We start from the raw sequence: 18651 nt of genomic DNA, 5'->3' as shown, positions 1-18651 counted from the left end.
ATTTAAGTCTGCTAAGTTTCTTGTGTAACCACCAAAACCTTGGGACTCAAGCATCACCACCCTGACTGCTGCAACAATGTCACTGGAAAACTCCTCAGGTTTGCCTCCCTCCCCACCAAGCATTTTCTGTCATCTACTTTTGCAGAGAAGGTGTTCTGACAGCACTATCTTGTGGCCACTGTGCTGCAAATTTGTATTGAATGAACTGATTTTAGTGCAAATGGCTGAATTTCATTAAGGATTATGCAGTCAATCATAGGCACTAGGTTTTCCAGTGGGTGGCTGATGTTTGAAAAGGGTGTTCCACTGCTGGCTATGGCTCCCAGCTGTGTGGAGAATACACTGGCCATGAGCCATGCAGCACCCTTCAGCCCTGTGCAGACCATACATGGCTTCCAGACCCAGCCATCAAGGGTGACAGTACACAAGGCCAGTGCAGATTTCACATCTCTCTATTAATAGAACTTCAAGACAGCTTCAGTGGTAATAGCAGGGACAGTCTGAGCACTTCTCCCTGCACACCCAGCTGGAGGCTTGACAGGACACTCAGCAGTGAGGAGTGCAGAGGTGAATGGATGAATCTTTCCTGGGAGGAACACATCCCAGTCCTTTCCTACTGAAAGGATGCTACTTCTCTAAGGTTCTTTTTATGGTCCTGTAACCTCTGCTCCAGTTTCTCACTGAATGGCTTTTGTGGCAGCTGCCTGTTACGCATACTCTCTCAAAGTGTGGCTATATGTGTATGTGGAAGGAGAGAATGATGCTTTGAAAAACTTCTAAGATGTCAGAGGTGGAGTTATGCTGCTACGATGAGAGAATGGCTGCAGTTTTTCAGGAAACACTGTGGCTATATATAATCTATGCGCATGCCACAGCTCAGGCAGCCTGAGCCTACTTGTGGCCTGCACTGCTGAGCCGGGACAGGAAGCACCCAGCGTTGGAACTGTTCACCATCCTCACCTAGCAGCACTCAGCACATCTCTGGAGACCTGCAAGGCAACATTAGCACTGCAGGCAGCCCCTGCCAGGACCCGGGCAGCCCTCGCCTCAGGGGACAGCCCTCTGCACCTCCCCTACCCGTCAAGGTGACGGCTGAGCCCTGCAAGAGAGGGCGGACCCTAAGTAAAACAACCCTGCTCGTCGCTCTGGAGGGTCACCCGTGGGCCGTGGCTAGTACTCATACTTTTGGCAGTACAGCCAAACGGGAAACCCGGACTGCTTAACCTAACCGCAGGATTTTAACCTATCTTTTACTCAGAAGAAAAGGTAGCTCCACCGAGATGGAGCCTCAAAAAATTCCTCAACACTCGTGCTTGTTCCTCTCCACGGAAATCTTTAGTAAAAGGCGAAAGATTTATACGATCTGAAGAGAAACCAGAGTATACCTCCCTGTCCCCCATCCGACATAGCCACCGTCTGCCCCACCCCCCATAAGAGAGGGCGACGCTCGCCCGCCCGCCGCTCCCGACCCCGCATCCCCGCCGGCCGTGCCCCGAGGGACGCACACACCGGGCAGCCCCCACAGCCCGGGCGGGGCAGCGGCCGCAACGCCGGACAGCGGAGGGGCCGCGGAGCACTCTGGGCATGCAAATCAGCCCGGCGATGGGGCGCCGGTACTGAGCAGGAGCAGCTGGCGTCATGAATGGGCGGGACACGTTGATTTCGGTGACATCAGTGCCGCAGCAGAGCCATTATCCCTGCCGTCGGAACCGGGCGGGACCGCTAATGTACTCCATTGCCGCAACTCAGTACCAACAACCCAACCCAATAAACTTCCACCATTTACTCTTTCTTTAACCACAAAAAGTTAGCTCCACCGCAGTGGAGCCACAAAACATTTCTTAAGACTCGTACTCGTTCCTCTCCACTAGTAAAAGGCGAAAGATATATGGAGTCTGAAGAGAAACCAGAGCGTACCTGTATGTTACCCTGCACGTATCGCCACTCCCCGCAGCTGCCCCAGAGGACACGACGACCTTTTCTCAATTTCTTTCCCTACTTTCCACTCCTTCCGGCGCCTCACCCGGTTCGGCACCAACCCCCCCGCCGGTACCACAGCCCGGCTGGCCCGAACCCAGGCCCGCACCGGCTCGGAGCGGCAGCGCTCGGCACATCCAGCCCGGCGCTGCCCGCACTGCATCCCGGGTCTGCTGATCTCACACCAGGCGGAGAAGGCGGCCCGCCCCCACCAAGGCCGGTGCTTCCTGCCCTCCTGACGGGGTGGGGGGAGCGGAGCGGGCAGGTGGGCACAAAGCGAGCGGAACTGGACAAAGACCCCGTGGCGTTCGGGTCTGGTCGCATCGTCGCCACGGGCAACACCACGCAGAGGCAAAAAGTCGGCTCAGAGAAAGGCCGCCATACACCGCCGCCACGGACCGGAGCTCGACAGCGAGGGGGCTTGCGGTGGGGGCCTCACGCATGGTGCTGGGCTCCGGGCGGGCACCAACACCAGCCCTATCCCCCTGGCCGGCGGGGGCGGCTGGAGTGTTCGGGACTGTCAGGCAGGTCCCCGGCTGTCCTTTCTCCCGGAGCCCGAATCGCCGGCACTCAGCTGCTCCGCTGCATCGCCCGGGCCGGGAGGAGGGGTTGCCCCAGCGCTGCCCCCGTCACCGCGCATCTTCTGACCAGACAAGGGCAGCGAGGCGGCCGCCCCGCGGGGGTAGCGGCGGTGCGGATGGGCCGGTGCAGCCGGGAACTCAGCCGGACCAGATCGCACTTCAGACAGATACAACGAGGAGTATGTATACACACTCCGGTATATGCTTTCCATTATCAGCTAAACCTGTTTTTAACCGTTATAGGGACAGCTCCACCGAAATGGAGCCTCTAAAAATTTCTCGACACTCGTGCCTGTTCCTCTCCACGGAAATCTTTAGTAAAAGGCGAAAGATTTATACGATCTGAAGAGAAACCAGAGTATACCGCAACCCTCCCCCTCGGCAGCTACCGATCCATGGCTGTCCCTCCTGAGTATGCAGCGACGCCGGCTGCCCCCAGGTTCGACCCTCTGCTGCCCCGTCCAGTTCCCCCGGCAGGGAACAGAGCACGGCCTTGCACCGGACCGGCGGTTCCGGGGAGTGGCGGCCCGAACTTCGCCGTGTCTGCGGCACTCCGCGCGGTGCACCCTGGGTATGCAAATTAACCTGAATACTAATACGGCGCTCTTCCCCGCCCGGCCTGTATCAGTCGCAGCCGGGCAGGATCGGCGCTGCAGGGGCGCTCGATCGAGACCTCCTGTGCCTACCCTTCGCCCCCGGCACACTTGCCCAAGCTAGCCTCACACCGCCCAGGGTGGGTAGACAGTTCCTACCTTTGTACTGGCCCTCCAGTGTACTGAGCACAGCGCACCCAGCATGGGCTCCATGAGCACACAGGGCACGTCTCCCGTCACATCCCGGGGAAGAATGGCAGAGTGACAGGGAGTCTTCACGCAGTTCTCCAGACTGTTCTCTTCCATGCAGTAGGGCTACCCAGTGCAGCCACAATGCCAAAGAGACAGGCACAGCTCCTGCCGGAGTGGGGATGGACACAGGTGGTAACACTGCCTGTTGCCTCCAGCAAGGCCCGCTCCTCACCTGGGTGACCCCGAGTGTCTGCAGAGCCCTGTGCTGGGCCTGGGGGGAGTACACGACAGCACAGTTTCTAGGCCTCGGGAATCTTAGCTCTGGTGCTTGGGATTGCTGTGGCCCAAAGAGTCCAGCAGAACCTGTGCGTCTTTGACCTTCTGCTGAGCTGAAGGCATTTGAGAACTTGGTCAGGGCTTGCATCCTTGTGCAGAGAAAGAAATGCCAACTTGTGTGCCTGGATGAGCCTGGATCAGCCATCTAGCTGTTTCACTGTCACTCTGAGAGAACCCAGTACCGCATCCCAGTTGAAGTGTGGCTCAAACAGCCAGGACAAAACTTCTCTCCTTGTCAGGAACCACAGCTGGAAAACCATTTAGCAAAATTCTCAGCTGGAGGAAGTGGCCAAAGAAGGCCCTTCCGCAGGCATTTGCAGAAACAGAGTCTGGCACTGGTATACCAACAGAGCTGCTGCAGATCCCACTGCTCAGCCTGCTGCTTTGTCTCTCTTGGAGGAAGCTGTGACAGCATGTATCACCCCACAGCCTCTAAGAATGTCCTCTGAAGTACAGAACTAACAGGATTTGGCTTGTACTACCCAGGAGGAAGAAAACAAAACAAAACAAAAATGTTGTAATGCTTTTAAAAGATACAAGCTGCAAAACTCTCCCACCCCAGGGAGGAACTCTGGAAAAGTTTGCAGTAGTTAAATGCTGCAGTAAGGATGGAAACTTTTGTGGTTTTAACAGGAGGAATTGCAACTAGCAACGCAGCAATATTGCACCAAAATGACTGTGAAGAAAGTGAGCTTGTTAAGAAATGAGAGAGGATGAAATGCAACTGCTCAGTGATAGCTGAGACTCTGAACTCCTTCCAGCTAGAGCAGCACTACTGGATCTGCCATCAGCAGTCAGAGGGAAAGGAATGGCTCAGTGCAGCAAGCAGAGGTCAGGGAGAACATCCTTGCTTGAATCAGGACAAAGCACATACGGGCATGCTGCATACCACAGCTTTCACAAATGAGCTCCTTATACTCCCTGCCAGTGTCTCCAGTGAGCAGCAGCAGCTTTACATGCTCTCTTTTGTCCTCTTCTTTCAGGTGGTCCAGCCTCAGTATTTCCAGAGGAATCAAGACACCTCTGATCGCTGGAAATTCAGTAAGGTATCTGTGGCTGCAAGGCTGCAAGAATAAGGGGAACAAGGCCAGAAATGTCACTTGCCTTGAAGCCTATCTTCCTCTGCTAGCATGCCATGTCCTGGGAGACATTACCTCTTATCTCACTGCAGTGGGTAGAGGTCTGAACTGGATACTGTCTCTGCAGAAGAGCATGGACTGTCCTCTTACAGGCAGGCAGAGGCAGCACACTCATCCAAATGTGAGAAAAACCACTAATTCTAGGTTCCTGAGAGACGGGCTACATGGTTTTCCCTTCAGCTCCATATTTCAATAGCCAGGTTGTTTCTCAGATGTGCAGAATGTGGCTGGATGTGGATGTCTCTCTACAAAAGCTTATTCTTTAAACAAATTTTCTGTAGAGAACTTGCCCATTCTTTCCATTTCAGTACCACACAGCACCTCCAGCTGTCCAAGGAAATAGATGCATCGTCCTGAGCTGCACTGTTAGGTGAGCCAGAAACAAGCTGGCTCCCTGGGCAGTCCAGCTTCAGCTCTGGTTCTGCCTTGTTTTTAATGAAGCTGTTCAGGATACAACTTTGAGCAACTTTTTGTGCACTATCCCATTCTTGCAAGAAAACCATGATGGTTAATGACTTCCTGCTTTTTGACAGTTGTCATGATCTCTTCTGCCTAGAGAAAAATGAGAAAGAAGTTTAAAAAGGTTTGTGAAGAAAGACAGTACTAAGGAATTACCACTAAAATCACATTTAACATCTCTGGAAAATAATATTAAAGCACTTAGTAACTATTTAATCTTTAATTATTATATTAAAATAATCTTCTCTTATTTCATAGGTAGGAAAACCAGCAAAAGGAGAGTTCCTGACATGTCTGAAGCTGCACAATGATTCTGTGACAGACTTGAGACTATTTTCCTGGGCAGGTGGTTTCACCACAGGAGCTCTCTTCTCTGCTCTGCTAATAAAGTAATTTTGATGTTATCCATTACCCCAGCCCTGTTTCTCACTAGCCTCATGATATGAACACTGCATCTCATATCTGACCTGCCAGGGAATAAATAGAGTGAAATGAGAGCAGAAATAGGTATGGATTTATGGGGGGTGACAGGGTCAAGGGGGCTATAAATGCCTGTTAGCACAGCAGCACAGCCCTCACTCACATGCTGGAATGACAGCCATTTGGACTGGGCCCACATCAACCCCAGGAACATGTGCCTGGCCTTGGCAGTGGGAAAGAGCTTTGGCACCCTTTAGCATGACAGACGTTTGCTCTATTTTTTCCCTATCTAATTTTCCTGGCATGTTTTTAAACAATCTAAGAAAAGCTACAATTTTAAGAGCTATGAGCAAGAAGACAGAAGCCCCAGAAACATCCCTTGTCTGCAATTCCTTCTATTTCTTCACACACGTGTTAAATAAAGAAATCTACATTTTTCCAAGTGTCTTTGGCACACTTTTGGCTCAGTATGATATCCCCTAGTCCAGCTTGACAAAAGTGAAGGTGCACTTAGTAAGGGAGATAGAATGTCAGGGACTAAACTCTCAATTTGTGCGGCAATCCCACAGCCACGCATGCCTTTGGCTGCAGGACACTGCCCAGTGTCAAGGAGCCTTGCAGTTAAACACCAGGATCTGTGTCCAGAAAGAGGGATAAGGTTGCAAACAGTGGCATTAACACAGGTGTCCTGTCCACCACCAAACTGTATCAACATGCCTAGGGATAAGAAAGGAATTCACACCTTGTCTAATGCACTTCTCAAACTTCCTACCTAACAAAAGCACAATTTTAGGTTTTATTTAAGTGTGGTTAATTGAGAAAAAGAGTTACAATTACATAAATCTTTGTGCTTCAGAATAAGAAGTTTTTTCGATGTAATACAAATCATCAAGATTACCAATTTCCTATCTACAAGCTTCTTAAGCCCTTTCTCCTAGTACCTGGAGCAAAATTTTAAACCAGTTCCAAAGTATCCCCAAGATAGCTACTCAAAAGTAACTTTCTACTCCTATTATCCAGACTGAAAACAATGACTAATATGTGAACATGTATCTCAGGGCCTAAAAACAAACAAGTAAAGTCTTCAAAAAGCTGCCTAAGAAACAGTGCTTGAGAATTAAGATGAGATAAAATTTCATTTGGGAATTTACGGTCTGTGATCTGTAAGACATCTGTGTCCTTGGTAGGGCGTTTTCAGGACCTCCTTTGCAGGGAAACAGGTTTAAAATAAATCAATTTTCCCAAAATAGTTGTGATTGAAAATGTTATTAGCCATAACAAATGTTAGTGCTGACAGGAGAATGGCCTGTTAGGGGCCTCTGCTGAAACAGTCAAGTGAAAGTCATATTTCACATTATTGCAAGCATTTTCCTGTGATTTACAGAATATTTGTGAAACATTACTTACAAGGCATATGATTGATATTGAGAGAACAGCTCATGTGCAGGGGGAATCTGTATTTCACAGAGACTGTTTGCATGAAATTTACAGTCCCATAAAGTGCTCCTCTGTCCTCAACAGAGATCTAGTTAAAAGAACTTTACAGTCTGAAACATCCCAAAATTGATTCTAAATTAACGTTTCCATATTTATGTTTAAGATGCTGGTGGTGTAATGCTCTCCCATTTTTATTATAAAGCTGCAGTAACACACTCCCCCCCTCCTTCCCCCCACTTAGAAATACCAGCACCAGCCTCTGGATGTGAGGATTTTAGTGATACAAAGGACTTGCCTATGAACAAACGACAAAAAAAAGAAGCTTGATACATGATGATAGGGCTTCAGAGGATACAGTGGTGTCTGTCTCTGCCTCCTATAATAACAGCATTTGCTGACATAGGAGTCTTTAAGCCAACATTACAAAGTACCCTGAAATTGTACATTAATGTTTTTATTATGACCATTTAACATATGGGAACATACAGACATGGGGAAGTTATATGACTTGCCTGAATCGTTTGTCAGTACTAGCTAGCATCACCATGTAACTGCTGCTCGTTGGCTTCAAACTCTGCTGTCAACAGTGTTGGGCTGCCACCCAGTCCACTGGACCTAATAATCAAAACAAGGCTGGGTCAGGGCAGGACTTTATTCCCGCCAAGAAAAAAAACCCACAGTGATTTAGGAACTGGCTCTGGCAATTCAGCAGTTCTTTACATCCAGAGTACTGCTTAATCATCAGATTGAGATCAAAAGGTAGACTGGTGCTACTTCAGTCTCAGACCGAGTGTGAATGACACTTGGACTCGTGGAATGACAGAGTGACACTGATTTGCTGTTATCTTTGCATCTTGCAACATCAAGGTTGTGCCCAGCCTCAGGCAGAACTTGGGGCTTGTTTCCCTGGCAGGTTTCACCCTTTCCCGGCATACCTCAAGTCCTCTCATGCACAGCTGCACCTTCCTCAGTGTACCCCAACATGCCCAGCCCCTCAGCCCACGGTACGGCCGGCCCCTCCGTCACCTGCATGTCCTGCCTCCCAGCCCCACTGCTAAGGCAGCCACAGCCCCAAACCCACCCGTGCACTGCCCCTTGCATCCGTCCCAGCCTCTGCCCCGTCTGATCCAATGCGACCTCAGCATTCCATGCCGCAGACGGCCATCCCACAGGCCTGATCCAGCTCAACCACAGGCCCTGTGCTCCCTCACACACAAACCCCACTCAAGGCCGCACCGTCCCTGACACACTCCCTGACCCGCGTGCCCAGCCCCTCCTAACCCAAACGCCCAGATGAGGGCCAACAACCCCTCTCACCCCTCATGCCCGCCGTATCCCCCGGCCCCGCTGACTGCAGTCCCCACTCCAGGCCCTTCGGCCCGCTCTCGCCTCAGCCCCCCACACCCGCGCCCCTGCCCCGAGGGGGCGGTTACCCCGCAGAATGACTGACACGCGGCTCAACCAATCAATCGCTGCCCGACCTTCTCCCCCTGCCCAATGGGTGGTCAGTGGGCGGGGCGCTGGGCCGGTGCTAAGGGCGCGTTGCTAAGGAAGTGGGAGGTGGGTTGGGGGGCGGGGCGAATGAGGAGACGGGGCGTGAACCTTCTTTCCCATTGGCTAAAGAGAGTGAGGTGGGCGGGGCTTCCTGGGGGGCGGAAGCGGCGGCCGGTACGCGGAGCGCGGCCATGGGCACCCGCGGGCCGAAGGAGGCCGTGGTGGAGCTGCAGCCGGGACAGGCCCCCGGTGCGGAGGCGAGCGGGACCGGGGACGCCAGTGACAGCAGGGACTGGGAAGCTTCTGCGAGAGGAGAAGGGGAGAGCGGGCTGGTGTATGGGAGGAGGAGCCGTGGGGCACTGGTGCTCTAGCAGGTGTCTGGCAGTCCCTTGGAAGACAGGGCAGGACGCTTCCCTGTTCCCCCTGGAAGTGGCAGCAGCTGCTGCTATGTCTCCGGAAGGCGCGGTCTCACTCCCCTTAGGGATCGGGATCAGTTCGGTGCTGGCTTTGCGTCGCTGGGGAGCGGTGGGAGCTGCAGGCGCTGAAGCTGTGCTGTGCTGCAGAGCTCGCCCACGCAGTGAAACCGGCGTGAGGCAATACTCGTAACTGACCGAGAACTCAAGCTTGTACTTGCTTCAGCATTGCCTTTAAACTTTACTAACCAACTAAATTAACTGACTAACCAGACAGGCAGCTGTAAGTTCTGACTCGGGTAGACTGGAGGGCAGTTGCTGTAACATTGTCATTTGTTTCAGAAGGCAGTACAGAGAGTGAGCCTGCCGAGGGCCAGCCTGTGGTGATCCTCCTAGGCTGGGCCGGCTGCCAGGACAAATACCTGGCCAAATACAGTGCAATCTACAGCCAGAAGGTGAGTAGCCTGTCTGTATTTTCATGACACTGTCATACTGTAAAACTGCCTTATTTTTGTTTGTTGGTAAAGTCTCTCTGAAGCCTCTCTGTCTCACTCATGGGGAGTGAGTGAGAGTTGTCCTGTCATGGAAAACTCCTTGTCTCTCACAGCATGGCCAGTCTTATCTAACAGTTGCTGATGTCACCTTTGTGTGTGCAGCTAAGACAGAAATACTTATTGGAGAAACTTTCAGCTGCTGTGTGACTCACTGAAGTATCTTAAGGCTTTTAAAGTTGTGGGATTATTCAGGAATGATGTGAACTGTGTTAGCTTACCAAACAGGTAAACTTGCAGGGAAAGATTCTGTGTTTACTGCCTGCTGTTAGGCCACAGCGCAGACATGGTGAGGCTGGGGTGGGAACTGACAGAATGCATTGGGATCTGTCGTGTCTTTGGCTCTTCCTGTGAAAATGATTCATCTAAATGTTGTAAGCCAAATTAATTTGATCTTGTCTGTGAAACAGACATTCTTTGATAGTCATAGCTGCTCACTAGGAATCCCTTGTGTTTGAACTAGAGAGATCTGTCCTACTGCCAGTTTCCTAAGTTATGATGTTTTCCTTTCTAATACTGTATTTTACTAGAATGACCCTTGCTTGTAGCATGGGGACCTAGTGAAACATTAAATTTTTTTTTCTTGGTCAGCATACAAGGAGTCTTGTATTAATCCAAATCTGTTCCAACTATAGGAGGTAAAGTTTGTACATTAACAAGTCTATTGTTAATGTGTAATCCAGTGCAAGAGTCATTAATTGGCTTGATCTAATGAATTAGTTGTTAAGTAGCTTTAAGATGCTGCTGAGTGGATGAGGAGCATGTTACAGGGCAGCATGACAACTTCTTGGAAAATACTTTTCTCTCAGAAAGATCATAGAAATGGGAAAGGAGAGGATAGGTTTTCTTAGCTCACCAAGAGGAAGTAGCTGTACCATGGCAAGATGGTAGAGAAGGCTTTGATTTGAGAACTTGGTATCCTCTTCTTCCTCACTGACTGTTTAGGGAGCTCTGGGGGTTTGTTTTGGTGACTTTGCTTTGTGCTTGTCAGTGTATAATGTCAGTGAGCTCAGGTGATAGAAAGGTCTAAAGCATTTATAAATATAGTTCTATCTGCTCTATTTTGAAACTCCTCCAAGATCCTGTTTCCAAGTCTATACCTAAATGTAAGGACTTACACTTGAAGGCAGTTGCTCAGGAGTTCTGAGTCCTTGAGCCAGAGCTCTTTCTTTGCATAGCTGAAGTGTTTCAGGAAGGTCTACGAAAATCATGTTGGTGTTGGTTGGTGGTGAGTCTTACAGCTGCAAACAAGTGCAGGAAGTTCCTCTATCTTCTTATATTTGCTTCAGTGTGATGAGCTGGATATGTACCAGAGCATGCTCCTCTTACCAAAATGCCTGATACTGAAGGCCTGTGAATCAGGGAGATGTTTTTCTTCTCCTGGGTGAGGATTAACACCCATAAAAATGGGTGGCAGTGTCCCCAGGAGTTGTGCCAGTTAGCACAAGATTTGAAAGGATCTCAGACACGACCAAAGCTCAGCATCTGCCACTGCAGAGGCCTTTTCATAATACTGTGTGCTATTATGATTAATGTAATCTGTATTAATGTCAGTGCCTTGCTGCTGACATTAAGGACTTTCTTCTGGCTCTGTGGTTTCTGTTGGAAACCTGTCCCAAATTTTCATGTTCTTTGTGCTGCTGCTTGCCTATTCTGTGTAATTTGCAGAACAGCTTAAATGTGTGTGGGGTCTCTTTCTATTGTTCTTAGGGGTGCACGGTCATCCGGTACACGGCTCCATGGAAGATGATATTCTTCTCTGAGACCTTTGGCATCAGATCACTGCAGACCCCAGCCAGGCAACTCCTGAAGCTGCTCTTTGACTACAGTACTGAAAACAGACCGGTTCTTTTCCATGTTTTCAGCAATGGTGGTGCCATGCTGTATCGTTACATCATTGAGGTACTCCACACCCACAAGTCATTTAAGAACCTCAAAGTAGCTGGCACCATTTTCGATAGCGCCCCTGGCAGAAGAAATTTGCGAGGAGGCCTTCGTGCCCTGGCAACTGTCTTGGTCTCCATGAACGTGCTGCTCAAGTATTTCCTGCTGTTCACTTTTGCCAGCACGGCCGTCGTGCTGCGGATCCTGCTGTACCCCCTGACCCGCCTCATCCACGAGAGCCATTACGATGCCCTGCTGAAAGCGCCCTCGCGCTGGCCCGAGCTCTACCTCTATTCCCAGGCTGATCTCATCATCAAGGCCAGCGAGGTTCAGCTCATGGCAGATGCCCGGCAGCAGCTCGGTGTTCCTGTGAAAGCTGTGGACTTCTCAGATTCGGCTCACGTCAGCCACATGCGGGTGTACCCCACCTATTACCGCGGCCTCTGCACGACTTTCCTGTCTGACTGTGTTGGGAGCTCACCTCCTTAGTGCTGTAATGACCTTCAGTGTTTGCCTCTCCTTGCTCAGCTCCTGTGGGAAATGTCAGCCCCTTTGCTTTTGTGTCTTTGAAGCAAGGAAAGTAGAGGCTTCTCGTTTTGTTTGGCTTTTTACCATCCCTACTGTCTACAAGTCTGAAAGCCTCCAGCCTGGCCTTTGGACCAGCCACGTTAGAGCAGAAAGTAGATACGGATTAATTTAAAGTCCTGAAGGTGAAATCCTGCCATGGTTCATGTTGATGTGCTTTACCAAGGTGTCACAGACCAGAATCTCATCGAATATTATTTGTTTCTTCCTGTCTCTTCTTCTTTTCTGCTTTCCATGTTGTCTCCTTGTCCCCGATGTCCAGTGTGCATGTTCTGTTGCTTGTACTAATTTTACAATACAGCTCTTCTATATCTTTGTTATTGTTGTTTTTTTCTCTCTGCCTTTCTTTTATCATGCAGTGAGTGAACAGAGCCAAGTCTGCAGGACTTTCTGCTTTTCTCAGTGCATCCCAGCTCTTATTGTATTCTCCTTGCTGGAGATCAGGCTCTGAAACCAAGTGTGAGACCAGGAAAGGTGTGTATATACGGAAGTATGACCAGACTCTCATCTGGTTCCATTAAATAGCTGAGATAAAACAGTCAGACCTCTCTGATACTTGGTGGGAGCTCAAATGTTTGTGATAACTTTTGTGTTCTTCAACCCTGAGGTTTAAACTAACATTTTTGAATGTGTCTAGTGTTTTGTTTCTGTTCCTTCCAGTCTTTTGTGTGTTCTGCTGAGTAGTTTTGCTTTCTTGGAGAGCTACTTATTTGTTATTGTATGTCTTTGAATAGCCTATATTTTGCATCTGGATATTCAGGGAAACTTTTGGATTACACCTGTCCCAGACCCCAGAAACAGAAAAGTGGAATTGCAGAAGAAAATGGAACTGTCTGTTGGAACTATGCTTTATACTGGGTATTTTTTAAATCACCTCTAGCCTACAAATGACCATGAAATAGGATTTTTTTTTTCCATAACGTTCTTGTCAGATGATCAGTCTTTGCAGTCCATGCAATGTGTACAAGAAATTAATTCCTTTCACCTAGTGAAAAAGTAGCTCATTGTACTGCACTTCATCCATATTTAGGTTTAGGTTTTATTGTTTATTTGAGGGAGAAGTGGGGATAAAGACACAAGAGAGCCTGATGATATGTTTATGCTGTCACAGCATAGCAACTTAATTAATAAAATGGTGAACAGGTTTAGCCAACTTTAAAGTGCCAGAAAGAAGCTCTGGAGGGCTGTGACATGGGCCTGTTTGAACAAGGAGCTGCCCTAGAGAGGTAGGCACTTAAAAAGCAGGAGGAGTTTTGCAAAAGGTTGTGCTAGTGGGTGGCTGTGCTGATTTTGCCCACCCTTGGGGTGCTGTGATCCACAATTACAAAAGTCTTACTGTTCTGGATTGAAACACAGAGGGGGAGATCCTTGGGAAGCACTAAAATAATTTGGAAGTTTTAAAACGAGAACTGTAACACCTTACATAAGTGAAAGCACAGGGTGAGTAGCAGGGGTGACCACACAGCTGTTTGTAGCAGACTATTGTGACAACACTGATTTACAGCAGAATAACCCCCTGATGGGCTGGTTTAAGAGGGAGGGTTGGGCTGTATAAGTGAGAGTTAACTGAAAAGGGCCTGATGACCTGGCTTGTCTTTGATTTTTTTAAAAGTGAAAACTGTCTCCTGGCACAAGAGCTGTTGTTGCTGGGGATCCAGTCTTCTTTAGGTGTGATCCCAGCTCTAGGTCCCACTGTGACAGCGGGATGTGAGGGCTACCCTGTGGTAAGAGCCTTCAGCCTTTCCCTTTTCACTGAGAAATTCTTGTTTCTAGGGCTTGGACCTGTAAAATCCAGGCATGGTCCTCTATCTCCAGAAAGCCCATCGGAGATCTCCCAGCTTTTTAAAGCAGGTCCCTGGCTTGTGCTGTCAGTGCTGTAATTCCTGAGCTGTGATGTGTTCATCTGCCTTTCCGGAGATCTGGGCTGGGGCTTCTCAGCATCCAGCCTGTTTGTGGCAATGTGAACACTCTTGGGGAACAGAGGTGATAAAGGCTATTTAACCAGCACCCACCCTCTTGCTGGTTTCTACGGGTTCAGTATTTACAGAACAGTTAAAGCACTCCATAATATACACCTCTGAATTAATACAGTTGTTCCTGGGAATCTGCTGTTCCTGTTTATTGCTGTGGCTGTTGACTTCTGTTTAAGGACTTGGGCTGTTGCAGAACATGGCTGGCAGGATCTAGAGCTAAACCCTCTGCCCCTGCCTGACAAGATGGTGAAGCTTCCTCTGGAAAGAGGTTCGCATGTCAGCTGCACCTTCCTTTCCCCACTTTCACCTCCCCAGCACAGTGCTGCCACTTTCCCCAGCCCAGGGCAGCAGGCAGGGAGTGGGTGCTGCCTGCTGGAACTCTGGAGTCAGTGTCCTGAGCTTTGCAAACAGGAATGTGCTCACAGGCATTTCCACTGCTGCAAAAGTGACTTGAAATTCGGAGGTGATTTACACAGCTCTGAGAGCAGGATGATCTTGGGCAAGCCAGTGATTTACAGCACCAGTCTTCTGAGTGGGTTTTGTATTCTGAGTCCCAGCAAGTTTTAATTCTGATTGTGAGCACTGTGCAATATGCTGGCCTCTGCTTTCCTGTACTGCATGTGCCCCCACTTTCCTGCCCTCCGTATTCCTGTGGCTTATTTGAAACAGAAGGTTAATAACTTGGAGCCTGAAGGCACATGGCTGAGAACTGATCCGAGCACTACTGGATTTACAAAAACCCAGCCTCAGACCCTTAATCCTTGCTAAACTGTCACGGTTTGGCGCAGCCGGTGTTCCTAAAGAGCTTCAGCCTGAACACTGAAAGCCCAAAGGTTGTGATATCTCGGCAAATCCAGGTAAATCTCTGAGATGAGCTGTGGGGAGGAGGGGTACTGCAGATCTGTTCATTAGGAGGGAAAAATGCAGCATCCCTGGGCTTGCCTCGAGGGTAGGGAGTGGGATGTGGCCCAGAGCTTGTTTTCCTGCAGTCCAGCCCTCGTGTGCAGACTGTGCAATAGTGTTGGTGGAACACCAACAGTGCTGAGAGAGGAGGATGCTCACAGCTGGCTGCCACAGTTGTGGTAAAGCAAAATTAACTTTCCCTCAGTAACAAAATCCATTTGAGTGTTTCCTGTGAGGGAACTGGCTTGCTCCCCTGTGGTGCCTTCTCTCCCCAGGCAGTGGTGATGCTACAGGACCGTTTTGAAAAACAAGAAGCTGACACTTAGTGGTCACACTTAGTTGCGGGTGGCCTGTGTGGCCAGGCTGGAGGGTGCTCAGCTGCTCCTGACAGGGCTGGGAGGGTATCTGTGCAGCCACAGCTCCCTGTGGCACTGGGGGAGGCTGTGGTGGGGAACTGGGCAGGCCAGGGGCAGGATGCAGTCAGGCAGGGCTTTGGAGCTGGGGGAATATCTTGCAGCACGAGTAATTCAAGTTAGGCTCCTAGGTGGAGACTGACCTGTGCCCACACTTCATAAAGGTGTTTTAAAGGTGTGTGGGCTGAGGTCTCATTTTCATGCATGTTGAGATGCTGCAGGCATATGCAGGGAGCTCTGCCATTGATGGAAAAGTGGGACTGGACGGCATGGAATCAAACAATCCAACCCCTGCATCCCAAAAAGTGAAGGCGGTAGGGTGGTGTCCATTGCCCGCAGAGGTGATGGTGGAGGCGCTGGCAGAAGGCGCTGGAGGAGCTTGCACAAAGTGGCTGTGCAGACCCTGCGGGAGCCCCGTGCCAGGCGGGGACTGCTCCACGAGATGGCAGCAGGACCTTTCTTTGCCGCATGGAGAGATTTATAGTCCAGGAGACAGCTGAACAGATCCTGGCGAGGACCACAACGGCACGGCTCAGCCCAGCGCTTCTGAGAGCCTGAGAGCATCTCCTGCAAAAGGTCTCCTCTTGGGGCAAGGAAAAAGACCAGCAAGAACTAACTCCAATGACAAGAACTAGAGATTATGAGTTAATACAGAACAGCATCTCTCCCTAGGGCTGCCTGCCTCTGGATTTTGTACTACATCCCATTCGTCAGCTTTAACTGATTGTTAAAACCATAAGTCTAACAGCAGGAATAGCTTTCCTGCCCTTCTCACCTCAGCAGACCAGGTCACAGCATTTCCTTCTCCATCACCCAGGGAAGGCTTTCTGTTTTTTAAGTAAATCTGTGTAATAGTGTGATCAAGCTGACCATGGCCCAGCTTCTGGGAGCTCTACATATTAGGACTCTGCAGCTCTCTTGGGTTCCCTGTAGTCCCCAAGACCTGGGAAAGGAGCTGCTCTTCTGAAAAGTCTGTCAGGACTCCCCAGCATACAGGGCTGGGGGCTTAGGAGGCAATAAGAAGCAGGACAGCACAAATGGGGGCCCACAGCCACCACCTGATCCGTCTCCTAATGCCCCCTTGTTTAGCACACCCTCACAGCTCCTTCACCCAGCCTGGGGCAAAGGCATCCCCTCCATCCCCTTCCCTTTGAACTTGACCCCCCACCCTCTCATTTCTGCGTCCTCACATGCTTCCTGGGTGCTGCAAATGCACCCCAGCACCATCAGAGACAGGCTGTGTGGGCACGGCATCCTTCAGTCACCCTCCCAAACCGATGGGGGCTGGGGGAAGGGAGAGCTTGGGCAGCCCCTGCCCCCGTGGAGTGATGGATGAGCTGACAATAGGGTATTGATAAGGAATTAACCTTGAGCCCTTCTTGCTTCAGTGTCAATAGAGCAGGAGCCAAGTACACACATTTGATTGGAAATCTGTGTTTGGCCTCTCTGCCATCAGAGGAGAGAGATGTGAACTGCCCTGCTGCCCGCTCCCCAGCTGGGACTCCCCCAAGGGGACCCCTCTCAGCTTCCCCAGCCCCCAGCTACTGGAGTTGACTGGGCACCCAGCTCTAGAGGCTGCAGCAGCCTGCATGCCCCCAACCTGGCATGTGGAGGGCTGGGTACCAGGGTCCCCCTTGTTCCTAATGGGCCTGTGCCCATCCTGCACTGGCCTACACTCCAAGCAGTTTGTTTAATTAAGTGTTTTGCCTAATGGGATTGCCTCATTTCCATAACAAACTGGCGGGCTGTCATTAGGTGGGCTCCCTCATTCATTACTGTTAATTAGATATGGATCCCCCAGAAGGCGGCGCGGGGTGATGAACGAGGCCCCTGACACACGCTATTACACATTAGCATTTTCTCAATATATCCGATACATCATGGTCCTCCACTTCCTAAAGATATTTTAAATAAAATATTAGCAGCCTGCTGTGGGGTAGGTGGAGAGGGAGGGAGGGTTTCTGCCCCTCACCCTGGCCTCAGGCTTCCTTTGGGCTGGAAGTGGATAGCAGAGTGGCTGAGATGCTTCACTGCTCCTTACCAGCCAAAAAAGTGCCCAAAACCCACCCTTTCCCTGTGCTTGCCACAGCAGATGGAAGGAGGTCCCTGACATCCTTCCTGCCTCCTCCCACCAACCTGGGGACCCCCAGCACCCCCTCCCTGGGGGACACAGCCATGGGGAGGGGTTCGAAAACAGCCCATTGACCCATCTGCAAAATGTTTGTAAACCAAAAGCCTCGGCGCCAGCCGCGTGCTGGGGGGAACCCGACCTCTGCCCCCCCATCCCAGCAGCCTCCCAGTCCCTGTGTCGGGGTAACCCTACACTGCACTGGAGGCCCCTAATGCAGCACATATAGATCTGTTGGGGCTGGGCGTCTTCTGCCCCCAACTACTGCAGCTGATGAGACTTCATTATGGGGGTGTCTCCTGAGAGGTGCCCTTTGCCCTGCCCTCCTGGCTCCATGGGAGGGACCAGTTGGGGGAACCCATCCGTGATGGGGTCTGGCACATGTCCCAGCATCCCCCTGCATCTGTCCCTGCATCCCAAACAGGACCAGGACTCCCCTCTGGGACATTACTCACATCCAGGGGCTGCAGAGTGTGTGTGGGGGGGGTGTGTGTCTCTGCTGCCTCTTGCCTGCAAAGGGAAACACAGAGAAGCAGAAAGCACCCGAGAAGATTTATACTTGTTTAATTAATGTCAAATGTAGTTTACAAACGGGAGTGACAAGTACCTCTTTGTATAGTATACACTGACACACAATCATTGACACACCGGAATATCGCTTTGTGCAACTGGGATTCTTTGGGCAAAGATAGGTAACTGTGATATTTCACTTTTTTTTTTTTTAATCATTTAAACTCATTACAGAAGAGGGGAAGTGGCGGATGCCTGTTACAAACTGGGATGCCTCTCTCCCCAGCCTTCCCCCTGCAGCTTCCCCCTTGAAAACAGGGGATGGCTTTACAAATTAAACAAAAAGAATAAACCAAAAATAAACCCCAAAGCAAAGAACCAGTGACTAGTTATATACGGTTTTACACATCAAGCACACGGCTGGTCCACAACACCTGCCAGAAGAGCCCTGGAAGGGAGCCAGATAATTTCCAAGGAAGCACTGGGTAGGGGTATCCTACCCTCTTGCACTGCCTGGCTGCCTCTCAAACCCACCTAGCTGGACCCTCTCCATCTCTGAGACCTCAGCACCAGCACACTTCCAGCTGAGCAATGTGCCCTGCAAGTTTTTCTCCCTTCGACAATTCTGCTTGAGCTGTGCATGCTTGCCCTTCCCCTGCCTTG

At 50.3% G+C, this 18651-nt stretch overlaps 1 protein-coding gene and 3 non-coding genes across 5 annotated transcripts; 1 reads left to right on the top strand and 3 right to left on the bottom strand.

Moving 5' to 3' along the window:
* Positions 1 to 1268: 1268 nt before the first annotated feature.
* Positions 1269 to 1383, bottom strand: LOC134047043 (U5 spliceosomal RNA). The gene has a single exon (XR_009933394.1). It is a non-coding gene; the product is annotated as a U5 spliceosomal RNA (small nuclear RNA).
* A 427-nt stretch (positions 1384 to 1810) lies between these two features.
* LOC134047044 (U5 spliceosomal RNA) lies at positions 1811 to 1915 on the bottom strand. The gene has a single exon (XR_009933395.1). It is a non-coding gene; the product is annotated as a U5 spliceosomal RNA (small nuclear RNA).
* An 890-nt stretch (positions 1916 to 2805) lies between these two features.
* LOC134047055 (U5 spliceosomal RNA) lies at positions 2806 to 2920 on the bottom strand. Its single transcript, XR_009933405.1, has one exon. It is a non-coding gene; the product is annotated as a U5 spliceosomal RNA (small nuclear RNA).
* A 5899-nt stretch (positions 2921 to 8819) lies between these two features.
* On the top strand, positions 8820 to 13652 carry TMEM53 (transmembrane protein 53). Of its 2 annotated transcripts, none has more exons than XM_062497294.1 (3): positions 8820 to 8877; positions 9384 to 9496; positions 11303 to 13652. In XM_062497294.1, the coding sequence occupies exons 1-3, from the start codon at positions 8820 to 8822 to the stop codon at positions 11963 to 11965; spliced, it is 834 nt and encodes a 277-aa protein (XP_062353278.1). In that variant the 3' UTR covers positions 11966 to 13652. The 2 variants fall into 2 exon arrangements, with proteins under 2 accessions (XP_062353278.1, XP_062353279.1); XM_062497295.1 differs by having other exon boundaries at positions 8827 to 8877; positions 9387 to 9496.
* The last annotated feature ends 4999 nt before the right edge of the window (positions 13653 to 18651 follow it).

Source organism: Cinclus cinclus, chromosome 8, assembly GCF_963662255.1.
Source record: "Cinclus cinclus chromosome 8, bCinCin1.1, whole genome shotgun sequence".
NCBI lineage: Eukaryota > Metazoa > Chordata > Aves > Passeriformes > Cinclidae > Cinclus > Cinclus cinclus.
This window is presented reverse-complemented; position numbering and strand designations above follow the sequence as displayed.

Bases quoted from the DNA above. Each gene is read 5' to 3' on its own strand.
- TMEM53 (XM_062497294.1), top strand. From the start codon at position 8,820: ATGGGCACCCGCGGGCCGAAGGAGGCCGTGGTGGAGCTGCAGCCGGGA. The intron at 8,878-9,383 runs GTGCGGAGGCGA...CATTTGTTTCAG, and splicing joins GCAGCCGGGACAGGCCCCCG to AAGGCAGTACAGAGAGTGAG. The intron at 9,497-11,302 runs GTGAGTAGCCTG...TATTGTTCTTAG, and splicing joins GTGCAATCTACAGCCAGAAG to GGGTGCACGGTCATCCGGTA.